The sequence below is a fragment of the Plectropomus leopardus genome, chromosome 11 (genome assembly GCF_026936395.1).
Source record: "Plectropomus leopardus strain MGB_pleo_1.0 chromosome 11, ASM2693639v1, whole genome shotgun sequence".
NCBI lineage: Eukaryota > Metazoa > Chordata > Actinopteri > Perciformes > Serranidae > Plectropomus > Plectropomus leopardus.
The window spans coordinates 15388556-15402568 of NC_142186.1; the positions used below are offsets into that span (position 1 = coordinate 15388556).

Here is a 14013-nt window from a genome sequence, read left to right on the forward strand (position 1 = left end):
AATTGTACATGTCAATGAATTACAAAATGTTTTGGGTAATTAAGTAAAGACAGTTAGTTTGTCTTAGCTGCCTAAAATTTTCACATTTTAAGATTAAAAAAGGATTACTGTTGTGTGTCCAGAGTAAAACAGAATAGAATAGAATAAGTGGAACAGAACAGGACATTACACAATAGAATCAAACAGAATAGAATAAGTGCAACAGAACAGAACATTACATAATAGAATAGAATAGAACAGAATTGCACTAGGGTCGCCAACAAGACACCCACAATAAAAAAAAATCATCAGAAAATATCACTTAATACAGTAATATAAGTGCAAAGGTTGATACAACTACATTAAATCCTCCCACCATAAACATATTTTAATGCAGTCTGTTTTTATTTTGGTTGCATTTGGTACACATGACCCTTGTGTATGTTTTTGTTTAGCAGTGCAAGCATCCCCGTGGTTTTACGGCTATGCCATGACAGATCTTAATCCTCACAGACAGCAGTTTAAAGTGTCACCAGTAGGTGTCGTAGCTCTATAGCTGATAGATCAGAATGAAGCCGTTTGTTTCTGAAAGCAGACTGTCATGCTTCAGAGTGATGGCTGTTTAAAGAAAATGCATATTTATAGATCTAAGTGTTGTTACATCCAACAAGATGTAACTTCTGTGCACTTGAAATACTCTCTGAAGTCTCAGCAGCTGCTGCTTGTTTTTTTTTTTTTTTTTTTTGGTCTCCTGTCATCATGTTCTGGTGGCTGACTGAAGCTGCTTCACCGCTTTTGTCTCCATCTCCTGCATCCCTGTCAGTCACTCTCAGGACTCGGACCCCTATCATTGCCACATGGGAGTAGCACTGGTTGCCCCCTCGCGGCCTGAGTTCACTAATCTGAACTCTGAACGAGCCTGCAGGACTGACAGGGTATGTAGATGTCCTTTGGGAAAATAATAATGGCGATGGAGAGCAAAACCTCGGAGGGGGGTCTTTCCATGTCAGAGCTTCCTAACAAAACGCTCTCTCTCTCTCTCTCTCTCTGAAACATCAAAACAGGCACAGGCGCATTCCTGTGCGCGCGTAACCGGCGTGCAACGTGAACGCTTTAAGCAGAGAGGGTCTCAGTGGGAACTTGAAGACTGGAAACTCATTTCTAGTCATAATTGAGATTAGTCTATTTAATGAAAGATGTTTTAAGATAGACACCATAATGAAAACATACAGTTTTCAGTCACTTCTTCATCTTCACGTGGCCAAATGACGCGAAAGAAAACACGAAATATGTGTTAATTTACTTTTAAGGCTGGTATATTGACAAATGTATCTTAACATCACAGTATATATCATTGTGTTATCAAAATGATATGAGTAAAACTGATGACTTAATTGATTCTATAAGTTTGTTGTTGATTCTTGTTTAACTCTGCATCAACTGTCACGTCTCAAGCGTTCAGGGGAAATGATGAACACATTTTGTGCATGCAGGATCTGGAGATGGGATCGGCTGACGGCGGGGGGAGCAAACTCCACCCAGCAGATAGGATCTCGGGCAGGCGGAGCGGGGAGCAGCCTTGCGCCGAAAGGGCTCTGGCTGGTTGGTCGGGACGCCTGACAAGTCCCGCAGAAAACTTCAGAGGGGCAAAGTCCAGCCTGCGCGTGAGGGAGACGGCGTGTAAGTTAATGTGTGAAAGCGTGCCGGGAACTAAATCACATGTCATTTTAAAGAAATGCTCCAAAGATGGCGGTGGTAATAGCGACGGGAGTTTCAGGTGCCTCCGGAGTGCAAAAAAGTGGATTTGTGGAGGTTTTGGTGCGGGAGCGGTGGCACAAAGTTTTGGTCAACTTGAACGAGGAAGCGCTCACGTTAAGCTGCGAGGAGAGCTGCGTTAACGACAACGTGATCGACAGTGTCAACTCCAACGGCGTTACCAACGGATCCTACCTTGACAACAACAACGCCAACTCCAACAACTGCCCCCAAAATGTGCGCACCGCGTTCACGGACCTCCCGGAGAGAGTGCCCGAGGCGATCGCCAACAGAAAGCGGTGCGTTAAGGTGACCAAGCAGGAGATCGGGGGACTTGGGATCAGCATCAAAGGAGGGAAGGAGAATAAAATGCCCATCCTCATCAGTAAGATATTCAAGGGGCTCGCAGCGGACCAGACACAGGCTCTGTACGTCGGGGACGCCATCCTGTCCGTGAACGGTGTGAACCTGCGGGACGCGACCCACGACGAGGCTGTTCAGGCGCTGAAACGGGCCGGGAAGGAGGTGACGCTGGAAGGTAGGCAGAGTGTGAGTGAGAGCATGATAGAGGAGATGGAGTGTGTGGGTCAGGGAATCCCAAACTTTTTTCATTCCACGTACATGCCCTCAATTTATCCTATGAAGATCTTATCTTAGGAAGCAGTACCTGGGGAGATAAGAGTTAATTTGGGCTGTGCAATATGGAGAAAATCAATATTACCATTTTTTTGCAAAATACATCCTTATTGATATTGCAACAATATTGTATTTGCCGTGCTTTCACAAAATATTTACATTTTTTTTTTTAATATATATATTACTAATTAGCAGTAATGTGGATATAATGGCTAAGTGTTTTAAGAGTAGGGCTGCAACTAACGATTAACTGTCCATTAATCTGTTGACTAATCAGCTAGTCGTTTGGTGAAAAAAATGTACAAAGCTTAAGATGATGTCCTCAAATGTCTTCTCTTTTTGTCCACATTCCAAAGAAATTAATTTTACTGTCTTAGAGGAGGAGAAGAAAGAAAGAAAATATTCACATTTTAGAAGCTGGAATCAGAGAATATTTACTTACAAAAAAAACCCCCAAAAAACCTCACACCATCAAATTAGTCAGCGATTAATTTAACAGTTGCAACCATAGTAAAGGCAATTAATAGAGCAAGAAGTTCAGAAAAAGACATCACTTTACTGTAATGTGGCCCTTAAAAACAGAAAAAAACAGCTTATACAATATTACAATATCCAACTTTTAAGATTATATCTATTTCATATCACGATATAAATATATTATTGATATATTGCCCAGCCCTGAGTTAAGTGTTTGTGAATTTCGGCTTCATTTTTACCGAGACCCAGTATAACCTCACTCAGAGATCCCTAAGGGAACTCTGGACCTTAACATGCATGGGAACCTCATCCTTCAGCGAGGCTGAGAGTTTATCATCCCTCATGGCTGCCAATTTCCTAGACTGGTGTTGAGCGTTTTTTTGCATATCATCCGGCAGGTCAGTCAATGGTCCTCAGGCCACAAAGTGCTGCAAATTTCCCATTCTACCTGCCAGTTGATTGCATTCACTTTGCATCTCAGGCGCAAATCACTCCCTGATTAGAGGAACAGAATGAAAAGTAGCGGGGCTCAGAGTGTTGAAGGAATGAAAAACCCGGCTGCAGGGAGTGATTTTCTTTCCATTAAAGAAAGGAGGTACTGTCTAATAGCAAGAGCGAAGAACAAAGGGTGCTGTATTTATTGCCGCAGCTTACATTATTCATATCTCATTTCATCAAATTTGTTTTGTTGTTCAAATATAATGTCAAAGTTTGTTGTCAACAAATGTATTTAATTTACAGCAGGAGGGGGACAGAAACTTTACTTAATCCCATATGTCAGGGTTGTCCAAATCTTTCTTAATAGGGGCCAGATTAGATCATGTTAAAATACCTGGGGGCCAGCTGCTTCTCGCATCATACGGGTAATTAAAAAAAGTCACAGTGGTAACCGTTAGTTTGCTTATTTACTGTCTGTTTATGAAAACACATCAGTTTCGCCTACATAGTTCCTACTTGGCGCATGTCCACAAACTGTCTGATTGTCCTGCCATCATGAGGTGACTGAAAATAAAGGGCTATTTAAAATCAGTCCACAATTGGCCCCCAAGCCAAATTTTGGACATGAGTGCTGAATGTAGTGCAACTTTGCGAGACACTCAAGGTTTAGTACATAGGAAACAGGTGACTAACTGGCTGCTTATTGCACAGAAGCACAGTTCAGATTTCTAAGGAAGCAGTTATTATGCAACCAGAGGTGCCATGGGAGATTCATACAAGGTCGAACTCTTATCGTCTCTTTTCCCCTCATGTTCAAACAAATCCAGCTCTACATCTCCTCAAGTGTCTCTCTCATATACACACACACACAGACACATATGGAAAGGCACACAGACCCACTTGCTTTCAACTCAGTCATGCGAGCAGTGCAGCCAAATTGGTGTTGTGCAGTTGTTTTTAGCCAAAAGTGAAGATGAAAATTAGGCTGATGGCTGGCAGATTCCACTCTGAAGGATGAACATCATTTTACTCCCATAACACACACACACAAGTACGCAAACATGCACACACATTCACACACCGGAAAATGTTGCACACAAGTGCCCACTTCTGAGTTTTTTTATTCCTGTTCCTGTGAGGACTCATGGACCCGAGATAGTAAGAACAAAGTGTCTCTCGCTCTCCCTCTCTTACTCTCTCTCTTTCTCTCCCCCCCCCTCTCTCACACACACACAAACACATGTGCATACTCTCTCAAACACACATACGCACTCTCTCCAACTCACATACGCATACACATGCATGGTGATGATCCTTCCCAAGGGGACACAAGGGCTATAATACTGCAAAGGAAAAATCAGGTCCCAGCTGAAAACTTAGCAGATAAGAAAGAAGGAGAGAGGGAACAGAGCGGGCGGAAAGAGAGAGATGGGAGGGTGGTAGAGCTGAAATGTGAATTTAATGGGGAAAGTGCTGAGAGGGAGAGATAGAAAGAGACAGAACAGAAGGAGAGCTAACGAGGGAGGCTAAGAGGCTGATATGAAGACGGCAGGGTGGGTTAACTTAAGGGTAACAGAGAGACAGAAGTTCAACAGAACTGCAGTTTAACAGAGATCATTCGCTTTTGGCAAAGCAGCTAAACAGAGGAATAGCACAAAGTGAAAAAAGTGCATTTTCAAGTCCTTTCATGGATTTTTGGGGGTGCAAAAGGTGCGTAACATGTGGCCAACTTTCATTTCAAATAATAAGAATGCCAAAAATGAGTGATTTACTCCTACTTTTATTCCTGAGTGTAAGCCACCCTCTAAGATGGAAAAGGAGACTGTTACATGAGGAGGGAGAAGAAACATCAGATTCAACTCTTAAGAGAACTTGTACGTCTCCTGGGAGAGCAGTGTGCATCTGTGTGTGCACCTCCGTGCAATTCGTCTGAGTGTGTATGTGACAGAGCTTGTACGCTCTTCTATTCTCTGTATTTTAATGTAGCGCTGACAAGCCATCTTGGAAACTCATTAGGATGATGGAAAACAAATTCAGCTAAAATAGGCAGCGACCACTCGCTCCAGCCTGATGCAGGCTGTAAGAGGGCAGCAGATTGGCCCCATGGTCAAAAACTGAGAACACTGTGGGTGCAAGTCCCAATGTCAGAGAGCATCCGCTTTGTTAGAGTGTCCCCTGAGCGAGACGCTGGCTCTCTGCTGGCTCCTTTCTGTGGCTCAGCATGCAGTCTGACAAGTCAAAAGTGAATTTCTCTTTGTGGTCAATTAGGGTTCTGCAGCTGTGCCACAAAGCTGCTATAGAAACCCCATCAGTGCTGTTAAGGAGGGTCCAGGGAAGGATCTGCTATACACAAATAATTTCTTTTGTTACAACCTGATGGAAAACAATAAGTAATAGTAACAAGTGTGTGGTTGTACACAATATTGCCACTTTACAGTGTGGAGCTTAAACAGTGCACTGCAAATAAAGCCATTAGATGAGATACTGAAGTCCACTTGGAGCACAGCCAAAAGCTGGGCATGTAAGATTTGAGCCTGGGTTGTTGTTGTTTACTTCCAAAATCCCACAGTACAAGTAAATTGTCTGTGATGCAAAACCAGTGCTCACAATGCCTCTGTTCACACTGTGCGACTGGTCGTAAAACCACGATCTCAGTGCTCAGACCATATGGACAAAATAAAAAATAAATGGGTCCGTCTGTCCCTGCGTACTGCTCTGGCTGTTGACAGTTATCCATAAAGATTTGTTTGAAAGCTCAGAGGCTGTGGGAAGGTATAAGTATTTGGTTGTTCATTTTTTTTAGGTGATGCAGGCACAGAACAAGCAAAGGATGTTACAAAGTCAATAATATGTGGGAGAAAAGAACAATTGACAAAACAGACAAATAGGCATAATGGCATGTTAGCACAATGCATATTGAGGCTGTTGAGTGGCTCTGTGTGTGTGTGTGTGTGTGTGTGTGTGTGTGTGTGTGTGTGTGTGTGTGTGTGTGTGTGTGTGTGTGTTCTGTTGGCCAATATGGGGGTGTCTATTACAGATTTGCACAAAAGTTAAGGGATATTTTTGAATATCAATAAAACACAATTGCGAGATGACTGCGTTTCCATCGAGTGATGTTATGCAACTTCTCCTCTTCGTTTAATTTCCAATACATTCTTCACAATAAAAGCCCCACATGGTTTTTTTTTTTCAATAACTTTCATTATGAAGCAACCAAAACAGGAAATATCGTTTTTATCTGCAGCGACTTATTCTGCCTTCACGTGCTCCTTGGAAATATTTTATTTATAGTAATTATGAGTTACGAGCACATGAATGGCCCTCCAAAGTCGTAAAAATGATTGGGAAATTTTGATGATATCCGAGTTGCTGACTTGTGACATTTGTGTGACAATTCAGGGCAGCAGAAATGGCGGACAGTGGAAAAACAGTGTCAACAAATGACAATAAAAAATGAAATATTTCTTAATTTTGTTCCTATAGCTATCATTAACTTGTAGTAGTTACACATTTTAGTATCTGCAACTATTAGCTGTAACAAGTAAGCAAACTTTTAATTATAAAGAATGCCAGGCGAGTATACTAACACTGATAAAAAGGTTCATTTATAACACAAGTTGCCAACTTGACATCATGAATGCATAAAAATGGTGGGCAAAAGTCAATGTTTGGTCAATGGTAAGAAACCCTTGTATTTGTTTATGTATTAAATCTAAATTTTTAACTTGCATGTAAAAACTGTTAAATGGAATTTTTGAGTACGTCCAGCCAAATCAAGATAGTTTTTTTTCCCCAAGTAATTGGTCAGCTCTAATGCCTACATTACCTATAATGCAACTCAGTTCATTGTTACCAAGGCAACTGCTGGCTTTTATTTACATCACAGTGCAAAGAGTGTATTTAAAAAAAAAGATTCAATTCTAGCACAGAATGAGATGTTGCAACTTTTTAATCTCAAATCTTTCTTAAAAAGCAACATTGTTAATCACAACTCAAGTAGATAGTCAAACTTTCACGAACACACTCGACACGATCTCCCCTGCGCTATATTGGTTAGCATCTCTTCAGCTCTGAAGATAAATAGTAGTTGAGCACTTTATTTCTGTGATAAACAGAAGTATTTTTCAAAGAAAAGCTTTCAGTGAGCAGAACATAAACTGCAGCCAAAATCCCGACTCTCTTTTAGAGTCGTACAGCGACAACATGGATGTCTATAAGGACCAAGAAGATGCAGACTGCGACATCATCGCCATGAGTGTAAGACTACAGGCCATCACTCAACAGCTGGAGACCCTTCACCAAGATACTCACACCATCAAGAGACAGTTTAGGAGGTGTGAAATGTTGGATGAAACATTCGATGCAGCGAAGGCAGAAGAGAAATCTGCGAGGAAAATATGCGTCTGCCTTCAAAGACAAGTTAGGGTGCTGACGGACAAGGTCCAGCATCAATGCACTATTTATGATGCGTACCAAAAAATGCAAGTGTCAAATTAGTCAATGGACTCTCATCATCAAACTCTGCAGCGGAGCATTGAAGACCTCAAGGCAAAGATGAGCACCTTTGGTGATGTGCATGCCGGATATGAAGCTGAAAAGCAAAAAAATGAGGCGCAAATGAAAGCACTCAATGTCTTCTACAGAAAGAAAAGGAGGAACTGTGTGCAGCACTGCACTTACAGGAAGAAGCAATGCACCATCAAAATGATGCCCTTCAGCAGGAACGCCAGGATCTTCAGGAAAGATCAGACCAGTTAAAGATCTTCAAGGACGAGTGCAAAAAGACATAGGACCGAATTGCCATTTTACAAAGAGAAAATGACAATTGGAGGCAGAAAATCCAGGATGTCAGTGAAGAGCTTCAGATGAGAGAGGACTGTAAGAACAAGCTCAGAGATCTGGAAGCAGAAGAGACAGCCCTGATGGAGGAAAGCACAGTCCTGAGTGCAAACCACTCTGAGGTCCAGAGAAAGCTTCACAGTGAAGAGGACTGGAAGCACATGTACAACCTGCTAAAGGAAAGCACAGATGTCGTGAGGCACACCAACATCAAAACTGCTGCAGAAATCCAGACTTTCAACGACAACCTCAACACTCGAGTTATGAAGCGTTGAAGACAGAGAAGAAAGTTCTCGCCAACGAAAACGACACTCTGAAAAACCAGCATCAGAAGCTGGAGAAAAAGCTCTCAAAAGAGAGAGCTGTGGAGGAAAAAAACAACCCGGTCCGAGATCCAAGACCTGGAGGAAGACAACACCACTCTACGAGGTCAGATTGAGGTCATTTGCAGCTCTCTCCAAGGCGAAAGCTTTTTGACCAGCATATACGATTCCCTGAGAGCCGGGAAAAAAGCCTTAAAACGCCAGAATGAGGCCATTCAACAGGACCTCCAAAAGCTCAAGAAAAAACTGGACAAAGAAAGAGCTCTGGAGGCGAAGTGTGAGGTGATGAGGGAGGAGAAAGACAAGGACAGCAAAGAACTGGACGCCCTCAAACAAGAATGCTCATCTTACCTTGCTCAGGGGCCACTTTTACAAACGGACAAGACACAGGAGGCTAGTTGCAGCCACACTGTGCAACCAGTCGCTGCAGCCCCGCTGCGTAGGCCAGGCATTCACATGGGCATTTCCAGTTTGAATGTAGTGAAAGACATCCAAACTGTGGCCCAAATTCAGTGATTTGTTATTGCATGGGTTTTCTCCGGGCACTCCAGTTTCCCCCACACAAAAAAGAAAGACAAGGTTGTGTTCAGTACGTGGCCTCACATGCTACTGTCCAGCCAAAAAAACATTTCTATTTGTTTATTATTTGTTTATTTTTCTTATTGTTATTGTGGGTTTTCTCCGGTTTCCCCCACACAAAAAAAAGACTAGGTTGTTACTGTTACTGTTGCTTTAAACTGTTGCTGAAAAACTATTCCTATTTGTTTATTATTTGTTTGTCTTTGTTATTGTTTTGCAGGTTTTCCCTGCACACAAGCTTTTTAAATTTGGCAGTAAAAAAATAAATATAAAAATCATGTAACACATTTGTTGTAAGTGTCAAATGTAAAAATATGGATTGTAGTTTCCTTGTATGTCTCTTGTCATCATGTACTGTCAGAGGTCAACACGGTGAAAATTGTTTAAATCACCTTCATGCCTGATGACCTTTTCCCAAGAGTTTCTTATAAACACGGTTTTCAGACGTTCGCTACGGGAATTGATTAATTACCCCTGTTTAGGGTTTTTGAGAACCCAGTTGTAAAACAGAGTCAAATACGCAGCTCTATTTGCATTTATTAGAGTTTTAAGGATGGTTTGTTTATGGTTTCTGAGCTTTTCTTAAGGGGAGTTAGATCTCTGGCACCGAACTAACCCAAATTATAAATACTGCCACTATGCCAAAAACCATCCTCTACGCTTTAAAATCTGTCAATTACTTTTTTGCAAACAAAAATATAAATTTCTTCATGCATTGCCCACATATAAAACTGAAATGTTAAACACAATAATCAATTATTTTGTGTAATAATAGAAAGTCAAGTTGGTGGTGAAGAGAAAAGTCACATTCATTTTCATACATGTACAAAATATCTCCATGGCTACAGAACTTTGTTACACATGGGGAAATCTGTGCGCACACAGTTCTTTCATGCATGCAGAAAATATTTCTGCAGCTACAAAATATTGTTACAGCCTCTTCAAATACTTAGAAAAGCACTGTATAAGAACTTTTTATAATAATTATCATTATTTTTATAAATCATATGTGCGCACAAACCTTTTTTATACATGTACCAAATAATTCTTCAGCTACAAACTTTTTTTTCATATTCAACTTACATGTGGGCACAAATGTTTGAGTGTGTGTGTATGTGTGTGTGTGTGTGAGAGAGAGAGAGAGAGAGAGTGCGTGCAAGTGGGTTGGTGAGGTAGAAAGGAAAGGTAGGTATTAGTTTGTTTGCTAGTGGAGGTACAGTTCACAATAATGTAGCAGTAGATGTCACAAAGAGAGCTAAAAAGTCAATTTCTGCAAACAGTCTGATAGTAATCAACAAACTAGCTGTGTATCAGCTACACTGTATGATTAAGAAAAAAACAATGGTGGAAGTCAACTTGAAGCTCTACTTCAACTGTCAACCTGACGCCGGCTGAACAAAATTTTTGACTTGTCAGAAACTCATTCAAACATCTAATGGCCGGTCAGCAGCAGTTGATTAGGCCATGATTGGAGCCTGCTCCCCGCTGTACACTGCATGGCAAACAATGCCTTATAAAGCTGAAATTCGGTCTGACTCTAAAATGAGTCATGCAGCTCAAATATTGGGTCAGAAACAGGTTCAAATTCTACAGTGACCAGCAATCAGGTGACCTTTACTTGGTCGCTTGAATAGAAAGGAGCCATTGTTAATGTTGAGAAACACCTGTGCTTTTTTAGCTGTGACAAGTACAAATGTCTGCTGTGAAAATGGCTTTTGTCACATTCCTTGGGTAGGAGGTTGTTTGGCAAACTGTCAGCACATCCTGGTCCTACAAGAGAGCAGCTCCAGGCCACACACGCTACCTCAGTATGATTCAAACAAAGTTGTTGCTGAGTTGTCCAAGCAGTGTCTGAACCCTGTCTCCCTTCAGGTTTAGGACATTAGACTTAGAGGGAGTTGTAGCTTTGAATTTTTTGCGGCTTCTTCAAAGCAATCTGACAAGCTTCGTGCAGCGATTCGCATCTTTCACAGCAAACATTTTGACATGTCATAATAGGAAAAGCACGAGTTACTAACATCCTCCATTGAAGTGTCCCAGTAGGCAATGACAGAAACCTTAAAAGTAAGGGAGATAAGAGAAATTCAGACATTATTTTTTGCTTTTTTCTACTGTGTCATGTCAAAATGTCTTACATAAAAAAAGGCTAATGGTCAGGTGTGTGGAGGAAAGAAAGTATACAAGATTCAAAAAAACTTCAAAAAGGCCCAGCGTTCTTAGTCATTAGATCCTGCCTTCTCTCCCAACATCACTGTCCCATAGAGAACCTGTGAGACACCCTGGATGGTAACATCAACAACTTCATAAATCCCTGGAGGATGAATCAGAGAACCTTACGGGCGTCAGCTGTGGCTGCAAGAGATGGTCACACAAGGATAACTGTTCTTAATGTTCACAGCTGTCTCCATTCTGTCCTCATTGCACATTTATTCTGCTCCCATTGTTTTCATTTTTGTATTGTTTTATGCAATGGTGATAGAAAATCCAGTCCAACCATGGGGGTGTTAAGTCTGTTTTGCCTCAGCATGAAGACCAATTTTATTGAGATAAAAAGAGATGAAAAGAATTCCTTTGGAGAATTGTGTCACTCAGTTCACTTGTGTTTACAATTAAAACTGGATATAGGCCTGCTCATGTGAAAATGGTTTCCAAATTTAGATTACGGAGCATTTTAAAGCCAGATGGAAATATAAATGATGTCTACCCCACACTGGAGCATTTTTGTATTTTGCTGATTTCACCTGTGTGATCGTTAATAGAAGGCTGAACAAAACCCTCCCAAGGTTTGGTTGCTGCTAAAAGGCTACACTGATTTTCACTGATCTCATAGTATAGGTGGTCAGTAGCCAGTGGTGTTGAGAATACTCAGGGCCTTTTTCATTTTTACTGTAAAGTGCTAAAACGTTTTGTGCAGTTTTTTTCCCCAGTAACCTATATTTTTGTAGATGGATACTTTATGTAGGTGTGGAATGTATTAAATAACTACTTTTGGAAAATAACAGCATACACAAGGAATGTGTATGAGAGATGATCCAATAACTTTGTTTGGATCCTGATAGTGGTTAAGATACCTGAACTTGCATATCCGCTGATGTCAAGGCCTACTGATACGATACCAAGATATTTAACATTTAAAATAGTAAACAGTTGTGTAATGGCAATGTTCTGGAAATCAATTCTTCTTTCCTGCTGTAAAAAAGTATTTTTTATTTGCTGTAAAGTTCAAATTGCTGTGTAGGCTACTGTTATAGAATGGCAAAGTGGAACTGATTTCCAGGAAAACAGGTGTTTTATACGGGTGTGAAGAAGTAAAAAAAACAGTGTTAGGCTCTAAATGAAGTACACTATGGTCGCATGATGTATCGTCGCCACAACAAGACTGTAATGCTGTCTTTAGCGTGATGACGTCCTGTAGACTCATTTAGCAGAAAAGGGCTGCAAGACAGAATCGAACCCGGGCCGCCGCAAAGGACTCAACTGACATGGGGCGCATGCTCTACTCACTGAGTTTGAGGCCGCCCCAGCAACCACCTTTTGAAAGAAGTATCAAATAATGTGGGTTATTTATTGACATATTTTATGTCAGATAAAACCCTTGAAATCTCTTAAGCTTGTGTTAACCACAGACCTTTCAGGTATCTAACCTAAAAAAAACCATTTAAAAAACCCACTGACTTTGAAACACAGGAACCGGAGGTGCTAAAATGCTCACTCAGATCCGGGTTTTAAGACTCATACCATGGGCACTCTAGTGAAACATGGTATTTAGGAATCTAAGCCTTACAGTTTATGTTACTTTATATGAAGCAACCTCACATTTACTGTCAGGTTAAAGCTAACCTTGCAGGTGAAGGAAGTGTCACCTCTGCCCTGCTTTGTTGTTGCTGTGCCTGTCAGGCTTTCCGCATCCAATTAACAGTGTAAACCGTGTTGGATTTACAAACAAAATTCTTAAACACTTTTGAAACAATGTATTTGTGATTTTGGACAGAGGCAGACAAGCATGAAGCCCAAAAAGCCTTAACGTGAGAGCAGAAGAAAAGAAGAACTGAAAGTCAGAATACAATAAAGAACATCTGCCACACTTCAGCACACAGGAAATGAGTCAGTGTCCTGTACGCTCCCAAGCTGATCTCCTAACAAGCAGTACCTGTCATCATCTGACATCTGGATGGGTATGTCTGTGAGTGTGTGTATGTGCTTCTGTCAGCAGTGTGATGCAGAGTGTGTGTATAGGAGCCTGTGTGTGAATGAATGTGTGTAATCACGTTTACTCATCAGCAGTGTAGTCTAGACCGATGCTACAGTCAGTATATGTGATTGAGTGTGCAGAGAGTGTGTGTGTGTGTGTGTGTGAGAGAGAGTCGATGTGTCTACCAGCTGCCTGTTTATGTCATTAGAGAAACTATCATCTCCTCTGCTTCTGTTTGTGGAGTCTGACTCAGAGCGGATGATGGTGGTAGTGATGATAATAACAACAACTGTAGCGTTGCAGTAGTGGTTGTTGTGGCGGAGATAATAGATTCAATCATTCATTCCCCTGTGAATGTTTATACAGCCAAAACAAAGCAGAGACAGGGAGTTAAAGCTCATCCTGTTGGCTTTGTTTGAAGCAGACAAAAAGTCCTTTCCCCTCCAGGTGTAAGCGTTGTGTTTTTGCATATTGTGTTTGTTTTGTCCTAGTTTTCTTGTGCTGGTCGTCATAAATTAAGCCTCTCAGTGGCTAAATACTTTACTTTAATGCTTGATTTGGGAATTGAAAAAGATTCAACAGGATGACCAAAAATGACCCTCATTAGGAAGTCTGTTATGCAGCTTCATGCACTTCTGTTGAAACTGTGTCACTGTGGATGAGTCAACCTGAGTCGACTGTAGAAACTACCATCTGTTCACACGTTCCGTGGTTGTGGTTTTGGGTAAATATAGTGGTTTATGTTGCCATTTATAGAAATAACGGAACATGTGACACACAGCTCAGTGGTTTTTA

The 14013-nt window shown here is 41.2% G+C and overlaps 2 protein-coding genes across 3 annotated transcripts in view; one reads left to right on the plus strand and one right to left on the minus strand.

The window, feature by feature from the left end:
• LOC121945391 (zinc-binding protein A33-like) overlaps window positions 1–14013 on the minus strand; it is a 71430-nt gene that overhangs the window by 12293 nt on the left and 45124 nt on the right. The gene's annotated exons all lie outside the window — the stretch shown is intronic.
• sntb1 (syntrophin, basic 1) overlaps window positions 1371–14013 on the plus strand; it is a 52710-nt gene continuing 40067 nt past the window's right edge. The window contains exon 1 of the mRNA XM_042490817.2: window positions 1371–2272. Within this exon, the coding sequence (XP_042346751.1) occupies window positions 1726–2272 (547 nt within the window). The 5' untranslated portion in view covers window positions 1371–1725. The remainder of the gene's footprint in view (window positions 2273–14013) is intronic.